The 20,868-nt window shown below is 44.0% G+C and overlaps 1 protein-coding gene across 1 annotated transcript in view; it reads right to left on the bottom strand.

The window, feature by feature from the left end:
* Window positions 1-12,121: 12,121 nt before the first annotated feature.
* LOC139411717 (TBC1 domain family, member 23) overlaps window positions 12,122-20,868 on the bottom strand; it is a 78,700-nt gene continuing 69,953 nt past the window's right edge. Inside the window, exons 17-19 of the mRNA XM_071158431.1 lie at window positions 18,583-18,718; window positions 18,117-18,311; window positions 12,122-16,753 (exon numbers count right to left, since the gene is read on the bottom strand). Of these exons, the coding sequence (XP_071014532.1) occupies window positions 16,669-16,753; window positions 18,117-18,311; window positions 18,583-18,718 (416 nt within the window). The 3' untranslated portion in view covers window positions 12,122-16,668. The remainder of the gene's footprint in view (window positions 16,754-18,116; window positions 18,312-18,582; window positions 18,719-20,868) is intronic.

Raw genomic sequence — 20,868 nt, 5'->3', positions numbered from 1 at the left:
CGTTCCATGACTACAACTGCTCTACCTCCCAATTGGTAGCCGGCAATGTCACACCAAAAGCCTCCGAACGTGCGGAGGATGTTGGGGTGTTTTATTGACACGCCGATCATCACCTCCTCCACCTGCGAGGCAATGTGCGCGTAGCGACAAAATTCATTGTCTATGAAAGGAACTCTCCAGTCCACCATTTCCAGAAAAAAGTTGGTCTTTGCAACTAGGTGACTGTTAACTTGAACCGTCACCCCAAAGCCTCCTCGACCTAGCACCATGTCCGGTCTGGATACCAGGTCTTCTATGTCGAAGCCACATTTCGACCCCCTCGGCCCTGATATGTTAGCGTAGATGCTCCAGTGATGTGTGTTTGCGGTAGGGCTTAGAGGCTTGTATATTCGCCCAAATTTGTCTATGTTCACTTTGGCTGTTCTAGGTGTAGTTGTCTTGTAGCTCATAGTCGAGCAGCCATCTATCACTGGATGTTCCTGCTGAGGCATTGCTTCGATGTCCTCAAGTGTAGCACTCGCAAACGTCGGGAATATGGGCGTCCTGCGTTTTTGGACTGAGGTCCATGTTCCCCTCATCAAACTGGTAATCCTCGGAGAGTAAGGGGCACTCACACTGCATTTTATCACCCTGAACAATACGATTGAGTCGTAGTTACAGCTCATGATTGCTGGTGCCGAGTGGCGTTTTATGTATACCACTACGTGATCCTTACCCTCTAGCTGAGGTTCGTCTGAGATGCTCACCACTCCGACTATGCTCTGTAATAACATTGTTGAGAACTGTTACCGTGTCCTCGTTCTGTCTGAAGGTGAAGTGTTCAGGTTTTACCACAAGCCACACCAGCACGCTTTGAACATCGTTATAACACAAGGTCTTAACGTGAAACAAATTGTAACGCTCTACCAGTCATATCAACCTTTCTGCATTGCTTATGGTTTGGTCCATTTCCTTTCGATAGTCCTGACATCTATGAAATAGGCTATTGATCTGTAATATATCAGGTGTAGTAAATAGGAGATGAACTGTTCGGTTCGTAGAGAGATCGTGTTCTCTGAACACGCTTCCGTATCACTGTTTGAGTGCCTGATCGTGAAAGGAGCGCCAGCTACGGGTCTGTTCCAACACAGTGGGTTGAAGAGTGGAGAAACTCTCCAGATGACATTGCAGGTCTTGAGAGATATGTGGAAGATAGCCGATACCTTGTATATACCCAGAGGTGATGTGGAATCTCTCCATCACATGGAATGCTGTAGCACTGCGCGCAGCGGAGCACCTATCCCTGATCCGATATTATCCGAGCCTGGCAAATTATCCAGATACTACATATATCTGTTGTTTCGTTACTGTATCACTTCAGCTGGCCCGACGACATACAACCAGCAGGGTATGATGAGTAACCGCATGATCCGCATGGGTCTGTGTGAACCCAAGACAAAAACATTTCCCTTAGGCGATATACCCAGGAGCTGGCTCTTGTCTACATTGTCTACAACCCTCCCCTCAGCTCCACCTAGCCAAGAAGGAAGCTTCACGAATGGGTTCCCTCAGTACCTTCCCCAGCCGCAGCATTCACCTCAACCTCTAGAGAATCATCTGAATCCCCAGCAGCAACATCGTCAGGCTCGGCCACAGCAGCATGTCCGGCAGTATAATGGAGAGGTTGACTGTACCAATCCACAGGAACAACGCCTCGCTTTGCAATGCACCACCAAACAGTTATATCCAGCTCTGACTGAGCACCAAGCTAGTGAATAGTGAATCCTCCCATACAAAGCCCATGAGGGGTCCAGGTACTAAGCCGAAACCAAAGAATCTGTTTACGAAAGGGTGTTATGACTCAAACGTTGACAGTGAGGAGGAATATTGAGTGTGTGTGTGTAGACCATGAAACCATAGTACCGGTCCTTAGTACTGGAGTGTGTACGGACCGTCATATACCTTTATGACACAACACAGCCTCTACAAGGCACTGAATGTAATAGCAAACATTGTACAATATCACTCCCTGGGATTGTACAATATCACTCCCTGGGATTGTACAATATCACTCCCTGGGATTGTACAATATCACTCCCTGGGATTGTACAATATCACTCCCTGGGATTGTACAATATCACTCCCTGGGCTAACCTGGTTGAATAAACGGTCATTGTTTTATGTAATATCAAACAGTCTACAATAGCAGTCCCTGAGTTAGCATGGTTGCAGACACGGTCCGTGTTTGGAGGATATTATACTTTAAGAACACTAACAGTGGTGCCGACCACCTCAGCGAGGCTAATCACCACAGACTGCAATGGCAGCAGCAGCATCCACGAGACCACATGCGATGGCCTGTACGAGTGAGGTGATACCGGTGGAGAGACAGAACACAGAGTACAATACTTTAAGTATCGAGGCTGCCGCTGGTCCCACCGTTGCCACCCAGCGCAGTAGCGACATGGTGTGTGTTTGGAGGTGGTGCTTGAAAAGGACAATTCTGCCCAACTGTAGCCACTGTTATTGTCTGGAGTGTATCCGCACGTGGAGAACGGTGAAATGTCTTGATATCAAAACCGTTAAATTGTGCCCGGAGTGCCGAACTAGATCGCACTTCTTCATCCTGAGTGATCACTGGGTGGAAGATGAAGAGGACAAGCTGAAACTGATACAGACGTACAAAGATTTCCTTGCGAGTAAACCGTGTCGAATACTATGATCGAGGTGCTGGTATTTGCCACTTCGGCTCAAAGTGCTTCTACAAACACCACTGGCAGGAGGGAGTCCAGGATGGAGTCCAGGCCCACAGTTTCCAGCCCCAGACTATACATCCCATGTGGACGATGGTGTGGACCGAGAACGGTTACGCCTGGCGAATGTCACCTGAGACAGAACAACAGGACACCGGGTACCCTCTTTACCTGAATCCAGACTATACATCCCATGTGGATGATGGTGTGGACCGAGAACGGTTACGCCTGGCGAATGTCACCTGAGACAGAACAACAGGACACCGGGTACCCTCTTTACCTGAATCCAGACTATACATCCCATGTGGACGATGGTGTGGACCGAGAACGGTTACGCCTGGCGAATGTCACCTGAGACAGAACAACAGGACACCGGGTACCCTCTTTACCTGAATCCAGACTATACATCCCATGTGGACGATGGTGTGGACTGGGAACGGTTACGAATGTCACCTGAGACAGAACAACAGGACACCGGGTACCCTCTTTACGTGAATCCAGACTATACATCCCATGTGGCCGATGGTGTGGACCGAGAACGGTTACGCCTGGCGAATGTCACCTGAGACAGAACAACAGGACACCGGGTACCCTCTTTACCTGAATCAAATGTTGCTCATGTTGATGGCTGATGACACGTATTCAGCCTATTAAACGTCTGTTAGAGCTATAGCTATTATCCACAAAGCCACAACCTAGGGATGGACTGGCTTTATTGGTAATAGGCATTTATGAATAGGCATTTGTTGTCATATACATGCAAAGTTCTGTATTCCAACAATAATATCACCTTCGTCTCTTTTTGAAACTAATTGCTATATGGTATACCTGGGATGTATTCCAACAATAATATCACCTTTGTCTCTTTTTGAAACTAATTGCTATATGGTATACCTGGGATGTATTCCAACAATAATATCACCTTCGTCTCTTTTTGAAACTAATTGCTATTTGGTATACCTGGGATGTATTCCAACAATAATATCACCTTTGTCTCTTTTTGAAACTAATTGCTATATGGTATACCTGGGATGTATTCCAACAATAATATCACCTTCGTCTCTTTTTGAAACTAATTGCTATATGGTATACATGGGATGTATTCCAACAATAATATCACCTTTGTCTCTTTTTGAAACTAATTGCTATATGGTATACCTGGGATGTATTCCAACAATAATATCACCTTTGTCTCTTTTTGAAACTAATTGCTATATGGTATACCTGGGATGTATTCCAACAATAATATCACCTTTGAAACTAATTGCTATATGGTATACCTGGGATGATGTTTATTGTGTTGATGTATCATTATTACAAAAATAAAGTCTGGACATTGACAAAGTGTTAGACTATGCATTTTTATTGTAACATCACAGCACAAGGACAAGTTCACACATACACCAGAGTGCGGCGACATTTGTAAGTGTTCTTGAAAGAGGGTAGTCGATTCGGCTTAAATCCTCTCGATATCCTTTGGCTCGATAGCTGCGGTTTCCAGGGGTGGACCTGTTGGTATCTGGAGACTCTGAGTTCCCGTTACGCATCCTGTGCACCGTTCTCAACCGGAATCGGCCCTCTGGTCTCCCTTTCCCTGCTCTCACAGGTGCACCCAATCGATCCTTAACCGATACTCGTGCCTTGCAGTTAGAGACACTTAGGGCTGTGCTACGGGGAGAACCGTTGAAACTTTTGTTCTTGACCCCCACTCGATCCCTTATTGATCGGCTCTTTATCTCTTTATCTACGACCAAGGGTCGTCTTTTCCTTGTGGTAGGTGGAGTACATTGCCTCCGATCTACCAATAGTTTCTTCGTCAACACCTTTTGTAGCGTTTTGCACAGGTTCCGATGTTGTGTAGCGAAAGATGCTCCGTAGTCATCCATCAGCTCTCTGTGTGGGATGGCTAGAAACCTATCCAAGGTGACATGCTTGAAGTTGTCACTGTGACAACATTGGTCCCATTCTGTCAGATAGGACTGTACAGCCATGACTTTCAGATGTGGCTATTGTGTAGGAACCTATGTTGAGATGTGTACACTGTTAAATAGAAACTATCTTTGGGATATGTAGACTTTTATCTACTCTGACTAGATTGTTCTGGTTGGAGACATCAGCCACGGTTGAACACGGTAACCCCGGTCAGAGTGCTTAGACACTTCGGTGAGTGGACCCGATCGGATGTCTTAGACCTGGTTGATGAATCAGCCGATCGGACGTTACAGATCACATAGACACATCGTGGGTAGGGTTATTAATGTATTCTCCATCTGATAGCCCTTGGTGAAAGGATATATAAACATACAGTCACAAAGGGCACATACACTTACAAATGTCCACAGATCAGAGAGAGACCAGAGTAGAGTCAGAAAATGGAGCTGACAAATAAATTCAAGATGGCCAACTATCTAATGAGAAACAAAGACGTCTTCCAGAAGCTCGTGGCAGCAATACAAGACCACAAAAACATGCCACTAGATAGTAGACTAAGAGAAACACTACGAATGATGCTTAAGAGGCAGAGGTCAGACGCCTATGTGAAATACCCGAGACTCTGATCAATATAATGTACTCCTACTTCGGCAGGGAGGTTGCCTGGACTCTTATCGTGGACACACTCTGAAAGCACCATAGTGACTTCAGAATCACTGACATCGAAGCGCACGGCCTTGAAGGGCTGGCTAAGCTTGATAAGTATCGTCCTTCAAACCTACGTTCAATATTGGAAAACACACTGGCCAACCTCAGCCACGCTGATGTGAACAGAGTGAAACTGTTGCTGTCATGGGAGATTGTCAAGGGGTACAATCATATTCCCTATGGTGTCATTGAGATGAAAGATATTTATGGCCTAGCAGATAAGATTTACTGTAGGCAATTTGACCAATCAGTCTATGTGATGACTCTGATCCTAACACATATAGAGCAAATGGACCTTGTCGTGGAACTAACCTCGGCGTCAACTGAAGAGGCAAAGAACCAGAGTGTCCCCGAACCCAAAATGATGCCCGGTGATAACCGATTGTGCGGCTCTCCGCAGCACTGAAAGGTGTTATCTTTGTCATGTCAATATATATGTAACCCATCTTTTATATATGTGAAATAAACCCCACTAATAGTGCTTGGTTATTGTGTCTGTTCATTGTGCTATACAAATATAACCACATTTCATGTTGATGATACACAGGAAACAAGTGTTAAAGGAAAGACATTTGCCAACACGCACACTGTACCTCTAGGTAATGACCTGTGTATAGCCTTAGACAAGACAGTAGAGTACATCCAGTGTTCGGACACTCTCACCTTCACAATGTTCAACCATGATGAGTACTACAGTGGTTACTAGTGGATTGACAACAAGGACGATTGGCTCAATATCTCCTTAATAGCGGCTCCGTTGATGATTGTTTTTGGTTTAGCACTGCTGATAACTCACAAGACCTGTAGCAAACGGGCATCGTCCCCTATTTACACACCATGTTCGCGTGTACATTCGCTGCATTATGACACCGTGTATGTCCCCACAACGTGCTACTGTGATGGGGTAAGATGCGATGGGAACGGCCAGTGTGAAGGCAATGTCGTGGAAGCTACAGACTCCTCTGTGATTCCAGTTGTGGTCAAAGGTAACTATATCTCCGGGCCATATATAGCCTCTTGCCTTGCTTCACCTGACACATACAAGTGTGGTTTACTGTCTGTTTCTTACTCATCCCTGTACATCTGAATAGAACCAGAACAGATCGGGATGGTCGTGTGACACCGGGACCCGGCTAGAGTGAAAGAGGATGTGTAGCCCTTCTGAAATGTGACATTAGGCTATCTCCATGAACACACTTCAGCTGTGTAACCAACACTATTTCAACACATATCATATTCATTGTATACTTGATGTATTGTTTGTTCGGACCACCAATAAAGAACACTACCACAAAACCACATTTGTGTCTGTTTATTAGCAGGTCAACTGAGTAACATCACATTAAATAGAATCACACCAAAATCAAAGGCAGTCTGATGTATCTTGTCTTCCTTGCACATAGCACATATATGTAACACAAGCAAAGGATAAGTGACAGCACAACCATTATTAGGACCATAGCAAAGCTCCATATGCACAGGTCTGTGTCAGGGAGGCTCTTGTCTGAGTGGTACAAAGTACTGTTATTAGGAACATTGCTTCTAGTACCAGACATAGCTGGTCCTCCTTACTCAAGAGACTGTCCTCGTGCCTCTATATATATGATAGAGGCCTGGTTATGTGTACAGGGGTTCACCAGTACCACTTTTCCTTCTTCAGATGAGCCTCCGAACCTGTCGCGTCAGAGGCACAGGCCACACATAGTGTTAGGTCACAATACCTTGGTACTCTAGGATGTAACATTTCCAACTTTTATAATAGCAAAGGTAAGTGGTCACCTACTTGCAATTGTCACAATTGAGTATACGTTGAAATTTTAATCTCAGTTCTAGGTCTGACAATAGCTTCAGGTGGTGATGACACTTCTGTCCTTTCAAAGTGGTGGATTATCACCATTCATATCAACATTCTGACCATATGTCTGTGTATTACCACTACATAAATATAGTAATTCAATGACTGGATAGATTAGACTCGGTTGGATGCCTGTGCTCTCATATACAGGTGCATTTGGTCGGAGGAGTCAGCATTATTCGGGTGGGCTGTGTGTTATTGGATAACAAAAAGTATAGATATCTAACATTGACTGAATAGGTTAGACTCGGTTGGATGCCTGTGCTCTCATAAACAGGTGCATTTGGTCGAAGGCCTAAGCTGTGATGTGCTGAGTGATCATCCACTCACTGCTACAACTTTGGAGCCTCACCATTGGGTGAAATAATGATCCATGTTGGGACCATGGGGCTCTCCCTATAAGAAGTACCTCAGCTACTCTGTTGAGCCATTATTTTCTGGCCTGTCTACTACTCAGCACCATGTTGTACCTTACCATAGTGATCCGCTGGTGTTGTACCCCACTGGACCACATCAACTTTATCACGGATAACATCACAAAGTGGTATATGAACAGGTGGACATACAACGATACTAGACATTTGACAGTTATCTGCATTGAGATTGAACCTAAAGGGACTACCAACTACATAACCCAGTTAGTACGTTTGATGCAAAATCTCTGGGTTGAACCGAATGTCAATGTGATGGAGTGTGGAAATGTGGATACGTTGTTGGGAAACAAAAATGCGTTGGGTGTTGTTAGTAACACCTACAGTGTCACCCACACTGACAGTAGGCCAGGACTCAGTTTCTACAAACATTTGAGTAACACAGAGGCATTAGTGAAAGGGTACGACTGGACGATACTGAAGGGATCGACCGTGGCGGACAAGTTGACGAACATGAAGCTGCACTGTCAACATGTAAGTTCCTAAACCTTCTAATTACTTTAAACGTGAAATGTCTCTGTTTAGGCCTTTGTTAACAATTGTTTGTATGTGTGACCCATAGGAACCGCACTGTGTCACTGTTGTACTGACTGGGTCATCAACCAAGATGATAACAGTGCAATGTCAAGAACCCCAGAGGATATACGACTTGATGAAGGCATACGGGATTAGATGCTCCAACGTCTGGGATTCCAACATAGCACTGTCGGCAATGGCTCCTTGTACAGCGCTGTTTGACCACAATATGATGCTAATATATGCAGACATGGTCCCCCACACTGATAACATCTGTCAGGACACCAACGTCGACACGTTCTACCACAACATGAAATACATCACAATAAAAGCAAAGGGCAGAGTACTGAGACACAGACCCTACACAATGCCTCTTCGCAAGTCGGTACATCTGCCACCACAGCCAACCAGTCGTACTAACACCATCTCAGGGGACTCTCTGTCCGAGAGTATACCACTTGCCCTGTACTACAGTGATCAATGGGCACGCCTAAACACCGTTATGGAGTCAGATGGTCGATTTGTTTCAAATGTCCAGTGTGTATCTCCACATTATGTGTCTAAAGATACATGTATGGTGGAATTTGAATCAGACCAAAACGTTGTGCTTACAGGTAAGCAGATCACTGTACATAGCTATTGTAACTATACCCTTCAATGGACGTTTCTGTACACTTCACTTTCTGTCCACTTGAGTTGTATAACGTATGTTTCTATCCTTATAGCGCCTGATGACAATGATGATTTGGACGATATATACCGAACCCCGTTTCCTGTCTCTGCTGTTTGAAAATGTCAAACCGCTACCTTACATGTGGACACATCATGTGTCTACAGTGTATAAGACGTATCAAGAAAGATGGTGTCCTTCAGTGCCCAATGTGCAGTCCACCTGTAACAGACCCCTTATAGGAGTACCAGACTTTGTGTTTACATGTCATGCATGTTCTAGTAATAAGGACTGGGTTGGAGACTGTGGCCATGTAACATGCATATGCTGTAGCACCTGTTCTGAATGCTCTACATCCTTTACAAAACTCAGCAAACTGTATACAGTAGTGTAAATGACATGTACCCATAACGACCCTATTGGCAAGGCTTGTAATTGTGCAATGAAATGCTTTTATTGTGTCATGTACCATTGCAGAAGACAACATATTCCATATAACATACTATGACCCTGTCAACATATAATGTAATGTTTTTTGTATATATTACCTTGTGAAGAATAAACTGTTTTATAGTACTTGAATAACTTAAAAGAAAAACATTTGTGTATGACATGGATTACCTTGTATAAATAAGCTACTTCTATCAACCACTTTGTTGTAATGTTGAGTAAGGACTTTGATGAACACTATCCAACTATAACTCACCTTGTAGTACAATGTGACTAGTTTCAATAGTATCTACACTATGTGTTGGGTTGGAAACGCCTGGACCTTGACAAGAACCATCGGACATGTGTACAAAGGCCTGCTTGTGTACCTGGAACTGAGATGTGAAAGGTAGCCTTGCAAGGTTGTATGTGTAAAATACTTTTGACAGCAAGCAGGTAGTACAATTTGGCCCTGTTCTCTCTGTATACTATGATGGTGTACACACAAGTGCTATTGTCTTTAAATCCATATATCTCGTGTTCATCCCCTGGGGCCCAACAAATAAAAAGCCTACATCCCAGTGTCTGAGAGAGTTGTGCCATCTGTGAGCAATGACAGGTGCTTTGGTTATATTCTGACAGGGCCTTGACTACATTTTCAGACACCTCTTCAGATACCTGTAACACACTCAATAGAGTGTCAATAGGCTTCTCATATCCTAAATTGACGAGCTTTAGATCTTTGTCTATCAGGGGGTGTGCTAAGTAGTGTGGAATATGTCTCCTAACCGAGTTCAATGTCAAACATGTAGACATTACTGTGCTTACTGATACAGTCGTTAACAACAGAGGGGTTACCATTCTCCTGTCTTTTTAGTTGACAACAGTCAACAATGTTGTTATGGGGGGGTATCTTGGGACTCGATCTTCACTGGAAGATTAGGCTCTTCTTGCTTCTCTGGTTTCACTGTGTATTCCGGGTTTGCTTCGAGTTTTACTCCACTCTTGCTTCTTACACACAGGGTGGTCATCTGAGCTCCTGTTCAATACGGGAAATGTACATGACCTGCGTTTTACTGGGGTTTTGATGGCTCTTCGTCTTGTATAACTACAACCGCTCACATCCATGGGTCGATGTTCTGAACTCCGACTTTGTATGATGTCGTGTATCTCCTGCTCATAATCTTTGAATAGCTGACCGGTATCGGACGCAGTGTCCATATCCTCTTGATCGCTGTGATCGTCATCACCCTCCTTTTTTTAAATTGTACCCCTTTTTCTCCCCAATTTAGCATTAGCCACTCTAGCGTAGTGGTGGAAATGTTTGTTTTATTTTACGAACCTTATTATGAAAGCTAAATGAAGAATGACCAGTTGTCCAGTGTTAGTTCAGTTTCAAATTTTAATGTTAATGATGTTAATGATCCTGAAGATTCAACCATGAAAATATCCCATCTCAGAATACCTGCCAGAAATATGGACCAAACCAGGGGTGTATTCATTCGTGCACATGGTAGCAAAACGTTTTGCGATGGAAAACATTTTTGCAACAAAAACAAGTTTGTTATTCGACAATTCTGGTAGGTCCCTCACCGTTTTGTGGCGTTTGCTTCTTTTGGTTTCTAGTGAATCCCCCCCACCCCCCACTACTAATGCATATTACATAGCTTCCCTTACATAAGAGATGAGTCTAGTGTTGGACAGGATGAAAATAAAAGCAGAGGACAGACAGTGTCTTTCAGAAACACTTTACTAAACTGTAAAACATTTATAAAGAAACAGGAGACCCTTAGTGGAGGCTGGAACAGATTAATAAGTCTTTCAACAGGTTAAACATCACCCTGTCCTAACCTTCTGGATATAACATGGACAGGTTCAGACATAAATAAAGCCTAGTCCAGAATTACAAATCATTCACAATGGAGAATCCAATTCAATTTCTATTTCGATCTATTTCAATGGAGAATCTAATTCAATGGATAATCTAAATTGAAATATGCTTTTATTCCAGATCAGGTTTAATCTGTGACCGGGAACCCATTGATATGGAGCAGTACGTTTATATACTGAACACAAATATAAACGCAACATGTAAAGTGTTGGTCCCATGTTTACTGAGCTGAAATAAAAGATCCCAGAAATGTTCCATATGCACAAAAAGCTTATTTCTCTCAAATATTGTGCACAAATGTGTTTACTGTTAGTGAGCATTTCTCCATTGCCAAGATAATCCATCCACCTGACAGGTGTGGCAAGAAGCTGATTAAACAGCATGATCATTACACAGGTGCACCTTGTGCTGGGGACAATAAAAGGCCACTATAAAATGTGCAGTTGTCACACAACGCCACAGATGTCTCAAGTTTTGAGGGAGCGTGCAATTCGCATGCCGACTGCGGGAATGTTTACCAGAGCTGTTGCCAGATAATTGAATGTTAATTTCTCTACCATAAACCACCTCCAACATCGTTTTAGAGAATTTGTCAGTACGTCCAACAACCGCACACCACACATAACCACGCCGGCCCAGGATCTCCACATACGGCCTCGCACCTGCAGGATCGTCTGAGACCAGCCACCCGGACAGCTGATGAAACTCAGGAGTATTTATGGTCTGTAATAATACCCTCGAGTGGGGAAAAACTCTTTCTAATTGGCTGGGCCCTCCCAGGACCACACATGCCTGCACCCCTGCCCAGTCATGTGAAATCCATAGATGAGGACCCAGCCAATTAGAAAGAGTTTTTACTGTAACTCAGTAAAATCGTTGAAATTGTTGCATGTTGCAATAATATTTTTGTTCAGTATACATTAAATATTGATAAACATCCTAATTACTATTTAAGGCTGTGTGCTGAAAAAATACAACTTTCTCAAAGACAAAGTATCTACAAACAGTTGTCAGATGACATCAGAGAAGATCATTCAGTAAAAAGGGGCTACCAGACTGCCTGGTAGATACACAACATGGCCAATAGTATGTGGACAACTGCTCCACAAACTTCTCATTCCGAAATCATAGGCATTAATATGGAGTTTGTCCCCTCTCTGCTGCTATAACAGCTTCCACTATTCTGGGGAGGCTTTCCACTAGATGTTGGAACATTCCTGTGGGGACTTGCTTCCAAAGGTCCTTCCCCAAACTGTTGCTACAAAGTTGGAAGCACAGAATCGTCTAGAATGTCATTGTATGCTGTAGCGTTAAGATTTCCCTTCACTGGAACTAAGGGGCCTGAACCATGAAAAACAACTACAGAGCATTATTCCTCCTCCACCAAACTTTACAGTTGGCACTATGCATTGGGGCAGGTAGCGTTCTCCTGGCATCAGCCAAACCCAGATTCGTCTGTCAGACGGTGAAGCGTGATTCATCACTCCAGAGAATGTGTTTCCACTGCTCCAGAGTCCAATTACGGTGAGCTTTACACCACTCCAGCCAACACTTGGTGTTACGCATGGTGATCTTAGGCTTGCGTGCGGCTGCTCGGCCATGGAAACCCATTTCATGAAGCCCCCGGCGAACTGTTCTTGTGCTGAAGTTGCTTCCAGAGGCAGTTTGGAACTCGGTAGTGAGTGTTGCAACCAAGGACAGACAATTGTTACACGCTACTTGTTGGAAAGGTGGCATACTATGACGGTGCCACGTTGAAAGTCACTGAGCTCTTCAGTAAGGCCATTCTCCTGCCAATGTGTGTCTATTGAGATTGCATGGCTGTGTTCGATTATATACACCGATCACCACTGGGTGTGGCTAAAATAGGTGAATCCACTCATTTGAAGGCTGTCCACATACTTTTGTAAATATATATAGTGTAACTAGTGGACAGGTATCTAGAGGCCAGTTATATATATATATAGTGTTGGTGACTGTACCTGTATGTATAGTTCCACTCTGTCAGAGGATGTACATTTGTGATAGCAGTATATGACTTTGTTTAAAAAAAGAAAGAAAAGTTGAATGATCATTGCTTAAATTAAGGGTTAATGAATGACATCATTTGACTAAATACCACTGGTCCCTGGTCAATGAATGGGCTCATTTAAGACTTATGGGCTCTTACTCTGAAAAACAATACTTGTGAAGTATGTATGTCAAGTTAAATATAAACAACATAGAAATGGCTTGTGCTGTCTGACTTGGATGGAGCTGTCTCCACAGCCAGTAAACCTCTCATTATATTGCCTTGTGTATTTCGCCATTGAAAGACCAACAGACTAATTTAAAAGGTACAATACTCAGAAATTGCTGCGCCATTTCCTGGTTCCTAAAATTCTAATAGTTTGCCTAAAACACTCAGCTGTGTGACAAAACAAGCAGTAATTGTGTAGAGAATCATTGTACATCTAAACAGCTGTGAAATACATCTTTTCAGCTGTTTGAAGCTGGTGTACAAAACCCAAAGTAAAAGACTCGAAAACTCAAAAAAGCAAATCATGTATCTTTTCAAAACAAATAATAATGAATCCAACATATCCCATAAACAGCGCATTCGGAAAGTATTCAGACCCCTTGACTTTCTCCACATTTTGTTACATTACAGCCTTATTCTAAAAAAATTCATGAAATACATTTTTTTCCCTCAATCTACACAAAATACCCCAGAATGACAAAACTAAAACAGGTTTTAAGAAATTGTTGCGAATGTATTCAAAATAAAACACAGAAATACCTTATTTACATAAGTATTCAGACCCTTTGATATGAGACTCACAATTGAGCTCAGGTGAATCCTGTTTCCATTGATCATCCTTGAAATGTTTCTACAACTTGGGAGTCCACCTGTGGTAAATTCATTTGATTGGACATGATTTGGAAAGGTCCTACAGTTGACAGTGCATGTGAGAGTGAAAACCAAGCCATGAGGTCAAAGGAATTGTATGTTGAGCTCTGAGACAGGATTGTGTTGAGGCACAGATCTGGGTAAGGGTACCAAAACATTTCTGAAGGTCCCCAAGAAAACAGTGTCCATCATTCTTAAATGAAAGAAGTTTGGAACCACCGAGGCTCTACCTACAGCTGGCCACCCAGCCAAACTGAGCAATCGGGGGAGAAGGACCTTGGTCAGGGAGGTGACCAAGAACCCAAGAGCTCCTGAGTTCCTCTGTGGAGATGGGAGAACCTTCCAGAAGGAAAACTATCTCTACAGCATTCTTCCAATTAGGCCTTTATGGTAGAGTGGCCAGACGGAAGCCACTCCTCAGGAAAAGGCACATGACAGCCCGCTTGGAGTTTGCCAAAAGGCAACTAAAGACTCTCAAACCATGAGGAGCAAGATTCTCTGGTCTGATGAAGCCAAAATTAAACTCTTTGTTCTGAATGCTGGAGGAAACCTGGCACCATCCCTACGGTGAAGCATGGTGGTGGCAGCACTTGAATCTGATCAAACATCTCTGGAGAGACCTGAAAGTAGCTGTGCAGCAACGCTCCCCATCCAACCTGACAGAGCTTGAGAGGATCTGCAGAGAAGAATGGGAGAAACTCCCCAAATACAGGCGTGCCAAGCTTGTAGTGTCATACCCAAGAAGACTTGAGGCTGTAATCGCTGCCAAAGATGCTTCAACAAAGTACTGAGTAAAAGGTCTGAATAGTTATGTAAATGTGATTTCAGTTTTTTAAAACTTTTTATAAATGTGCTAACATGTCTAAAAACCTGTTTTTGCTTTATTATTATCGGTATTATGTGCAGATTGATGAAGGGGGAAAACTAATCCATTTTAGAGCAATTCTGTAACTTAACAAAATGTGGAAAAAGTCAAGGGGTCTGAATAATTTCCGAGTGCACCGTATGTCAGACAGGATGAGACCAGGGTAATGGAGGGTGTAACCCATGTATGTCAGACAGGATGAGACCAGGATAATGGAGGGTGTAACCCATACATGTCAGACAGGATGAGACCAGGGTAATGGAGGGTGTAACCCATGTATGTCAGACAGGATGAGACCAGGATAATGGAGGGTGTAACCCACGTATGTCAGACAGGATGAGACCAGGATAATGGAGGGTGTAACCCACATATGTCAGACAGGATGAGACCAGGGTAATGGAGGGTGTAACCCACGTATGTCAGACAGGATGAGACCAGGGTAATGGAGGGTGTAACCCACGTATGTCAGACAGGATGAGACCAGGGTAATGGAGGGTGTAACCCACATATGTCAGACAGGATGAGACCAGGGTAATGGAGGGTGTAACCCACGTATGTCAGACAGGATGGGACCAGGGTAATGGAGGGTGTAACCCATGTATGTCAGACAGGATGAGACCAGGATAATGGAGGGTGTAACCCACATATGTCAGACAGGATGAGACCAGGATAATGGAGGGTGTAACCCACATATGTCAGACAGGATGAGACCAGGGTAATGGAGGGTGTAACCCACGTGTCAGACAGGATGAGACCAGGGTAATGGAGGGTGTAACCCACGTATGTCAGACAGGATGAGACCAGGGTAATGGAGGGTGTAACCCACATATGTCAGACAGGATGAGACCAGGGTAATGGAGGGTGTAACCCACGTATGTCAGACAGGATGAGACCAGGGTAATGGAGGGTGTAACCTACGTATGTCAGACAGGATGAGACCAGGGTAATGGAGGGTGTAACCTACGTATGTCAGACAGGATGAGACCAGGGTAATGGAGGGTGTAACCCACGTATGTCAGACAGGATGAGACCAGGGTAATGGAGGGTGTAACCCGTATGTCAGACAGGATGAGACCAGGGTAATGGAGGGTGTAACCCACGTATGTCAGACAGGATGAGACCAGGTTAATGGAGGGTGTAACCCATGTATGTCAGACAGGATGAGACCAGGGTAATGGAGGGTGTAACCCACATATGTCAGACAGGATGAGACCAGGGTGGTGAATAGGGAGCAACAGTCTCAGGATGCCTCCCAGACAGGATCCTATTCCCTATATAGTGGACTACTTTAGACCAGAGCCCTATTCCCTATATAGTGCACTACTTTAGACCAGAGCCCTATTCCCTATATAGTGCACTACTTTAGACCAGAGCCTTATTCCCTATATAGTGCACTACTTTAGACCAGAGCCTTATTCCCTATATAGTGCACTACTTTTTACCAAGCCCGATAGGACTATATATTGAATAGGGTGCCGTTTGGGACTTAACCAGTCAGTCAATCATTCTCTCAAGTCCTCAGCAACCAGGGAGGGAGAGAGACGACACCCTCAGCCCAACAGACAGGGAGGGTTAGCAGTCAACACAGGATCTGTCCAGGTCCTCGCCTGGCTGGGAAGAGGAGGAGGACAGAGAGAAAGGGAGAGAGATATCAATAGAAAGAGAGCACCCTGCCCTCAGCTGACAGACAGACAGACGTCTCCCCTCCCGGCCAGCTGGGGGGGGGCTCTCATGTATCCCTGTCTGTCTCTAGGAACTCTCCAGGGCATCCAGAACCTTCATGATCTGCTGTTTAATGGCCTTGGTGGCATCACCCGCGTTGGGGATCAGATACCTGCAGAAAGAGAGAGAGGGACTGTTATACTGACAGAGCAGAGACTGTTATACTGACAGAGCAGAGACTGTTATACTGACAGCACAGAGACTGGTATACTGACAGAGCAGAGACTGTTATACTGACAGAGCAGAGACTGTTATACTGACAGAGCAGAGACTGTTATACTGACAGAGCAGAGACTGTTATACTGACAGAGCAGAGACTGTTATACTGACAGAGCAGAGACTGTTATACTGACAGAGCAGAGACTGTTATACTGACAGAGCAGAGACTGTTATACTGACAGCACAGAGACTGGTACACTGACAGCACAGAGACTGGTACACTGACAGCACAGAGACTGGTACACTGACAGCACAGAGACTGGTACACTGACAGCACAGAGACTGGTACACTGACAGCACAGAGACTGGTACACTGACAGCACAGAGACTGGTACACTGACAGCACAGAGACTGGTACACTGACAGCACAGAGACTGGTACACTGACAGCACAGAGACCGGTACACTGACAGCACAGAGACCGGTATACAGACAGCACAGATACCGGTATACTGACAGCACAGAGACTGGTATACTGACAGCACAGAGACTGGTACACTGACAGCACAGAGACTGGTACACTGACAGCACAGAGACTGGTACACTGACAGCACAGAGACTGGTATACTGACAGCACAGAGACTGGTACACTGACAGCACAGAGACTGGTACACTGACAGCACAGAGACTGGTACACTGACAGCACAGAGACTGGTATACTGACAGCACAGAGACTGGTACACTGACAGCACAGAGACTGGTATACTGACAGCACAGAGACTGGTACACTGACAGCACAGAGACTGGTATACTGACAGCACAGAGACTGGTATACTGACAGCACAGAGACTGGTACACTGACAGCACAGAGACTGGTACACTGACAGCACAGAGACTGGTATACTGATAGAAGAGAAGAACCAGTTAGGATGTAGTAAAGTTAGTCAGGCCATAACATGCACTGTGTTTTAAAGTGTTCAGGTGCACATATTAGTTTAATTATTATTTAGTCTAGTCAGAGAGATAGCCAGTACCCGTACAGTCAGTTAGTGTAGTCTAGTCAGAGAGACAGCCAGTACCCATACAGTCAGTTAGTGTAGTCTAGTCAGAGAGACAGCCAGTACCCATACAGTCAGTTAGTGTAGTCAGAGACAGCCAGTACCCGTACAGTCAGTGTAGTCTAGTCAGAGAGACAGCCAGTACCCATATAGTCAGTTAGTGTAGTCTAGTCAGAGAGACAGCCAGTACCCATACAGTCAGTTAGTGTAGTCTAGTAAACAGAGACAGCCAGTACCCATACAGTCAGTTAGTCAATACCTTTCCACAGCAGAGATCTCTATTCCAGCAGTGTTGCTGTTGCCAAACTTGAAGGTGATGAGTTCTGGGTGTTTTTTCTTGGAGGTGATCTTGACCACGCTGTTGAGGGCCTGTCTGGACTGGATATAGGCAAAACCCTTCCTGGACGCGATCTCCCTCAGACAGTACATGTGGGTCGCTGTGATCAACAGGTGACTGGAGAAACAGGAACCACTTCACATTAGAAACAGGAACCATTAGAAACAGGAACCACGTCACATTAGAAACAGGAACCATTAGAAACAGGAACCATTAGAAACAGGAACCACTTCACATTAGAAACAGGAACCACGTCACATTAGAAACAGGAACCACGTCACATTAGAAACAGGAACCACGTTACATTAGAAACAGGAACCATTAGAAACAGGAACCATTAGAAACAGGAACCATTAGAAACATGCGTCTATTGTAACAGGAATCTCACCTGGGGAACATGTGTCCGGTTTCCTTGACCTCATTACAGGGAACATGGTGCTTCACGTCTGGTTTGTTGATCCACGTCTGGATATTTACGATCTCCTTCCTGTCATCATCCGACATGGACGAGCTGTCAATCTCATCTGAACAGCGAGACAGAGGGGGATACAGCCATAGAGATCAAACTAGATCAATAGTTTTAGTCAACTAGAGCAGGGGTTCCCAATTGAGGTGTCTGTTGAGTCGCAACCCCCCCATCAGGTTGACCCACAAGTGGGCCCCGATTCACAGTTTGGGAACCACTGAACTAGAGGTGAGTAGGGCTGTGGCGGTAATGACATTTAATCAGCCGGTGATTGTCAAGCAAATAACTGCTGGTCTCAGGGTAAATTGACCATTAATTAACATTCACATTTAGCATCTGCTGTCTTCCATGCACAGCCTACAAGCCACTGACCTTCCGTGGAATTATTTTATATTATGAAGAATACATTTGAACATTCAAGTGCATTCAGAAAGTATTCAGACCCCTTGACTTGTTCCACATTTTGTTATATGTTACAGCCTTATTCTAAAATGGATGAAAACAAAAAATCCTCATCAACCTACACACAATACCCCATAATGACGTCACAATACCATCACAATAACCCATAATGACGTCACAATACCCCATAATGACGTCACAATACCCCATAATGACGTCACAATACCCCATAATGACGTCACAATACCCCATAATGACGTCACAATACCCCATAATGACGTCACAATACCCCATAATGACGTCACAATACCCCATAAGGACGTCACAATACCCCATAATGACGTCACAATACCCCATAATGACGTCACAATACCCCATAATGACGTCACAATACCCCATAATACCATCACAATACCCCATAATGACGTCACAATACCCCATAATGACGTCACAATACCCCATAATGACGTCACAATACCCCATAATGACGTCACAATACCCCATAATGACGTCACAATACCCCATAATGACGTCACAATACCCCATAATGACGTCACAATACCCCATAATGACATCACAATACCCCATAATGACGTCACAATACCCCATAATGACATCACAATACCCCATAATGACGTCACAATACCCCATAATGACGTCACAAAACCCCATAATGACGTCACAATAACCCATAATGACGTCACACTACCCCATAATGACGTCACAATACCCCATAATGACGTCACAATACCCCATAATGACATCACAATACCCCATAATGACGTCACAATACCCCATAATGACGTCACAATACCCCATAATGACGTCACAATACCCCATAATGACGTCACAATACCCCATAATGACGTCACAATACCCCATAATGACGTCACAATACCCCATAATGACGTCACAATACCCCATAATGACGTCACAATACCCCATAATGACATCACAATACCCCATAATGACGTCACAATACCCCATAATGACATCACAATACCCCATAATGACGTCACAATACCCCATAATGACGTCACAATACCCCATAATGACGTCACAATAACCCATAATGACGTCACACTACCCCATAATGACGTCACAATACCCCATAATGACGTCACAATACCCCATAATGACATCACAATACCCCATAATGACGTCACAATACCCCATAATGACAATGCGAGACATTTTTGCAAATGTATAAAAACCCCAGAAACGTCTTATTTACATAAGTATTCAGACCCGGTCTATATAAGGTATATAAGGCTGTAACGTCACAAAATGTGGAAAAAGTCAAGTGTCTGAATACTTTCCGAATGCACTGTAGCTGAATAAAATAAAAATGATATTTTCTCCAAAGGATTTGAGGGCACATGCTGCTATTCGTGTGTTGAGCGGTTAACAAAGGAACTGGTCCTCCTATATGCTTCATTTACAGTTATTTATGTAACTTTAGTTGTGATACAAAGGCTGAATGGTATTTTATTAGGATCCCCATTAGCTGTTGAGACTCTACTGATGATTTGACAAAGGTCTTATGAAAGGCATGAGCTCTGTATCGTTTATTGTGCAGGCTGTACACACGTCATCAGTCTCTCATTCACAATTTGACAAGCACTTGATAATGCCTCAAATGATCCGCCTGCATTCCCTTTGTGTGGCCCTAATGCCCCCTAAAAAAAATCCATGCCTTTTGTGGCTAGTGGCCGTTTTTCCCTTGGGCTGAATATAATCATTATAATTCCCCTCTTCAGGCTGCAAACTTCAAAGCACCTCTCACTCAAATGGCTCTCCCACACA

This window comes from Oncorhynchus clarkii, chromosome 1, assembly GCF_045791955.1.
Source record: "Oncorhynchus clarkii lewisi isolate Uvic-CL-2024 chromosome 1, UVic_Ocla_1.0, whole genome shotgun sequence".
NCBI lineage: Eukaryota > Metazoa > Chordata > Actinopteri > Salmoniformes > Salmonidae > Oncorhynchus > Oncorhynchus clarkii.
This window is presented reverse-complemented; position numbering and strand designations above follow the sequence as displayed.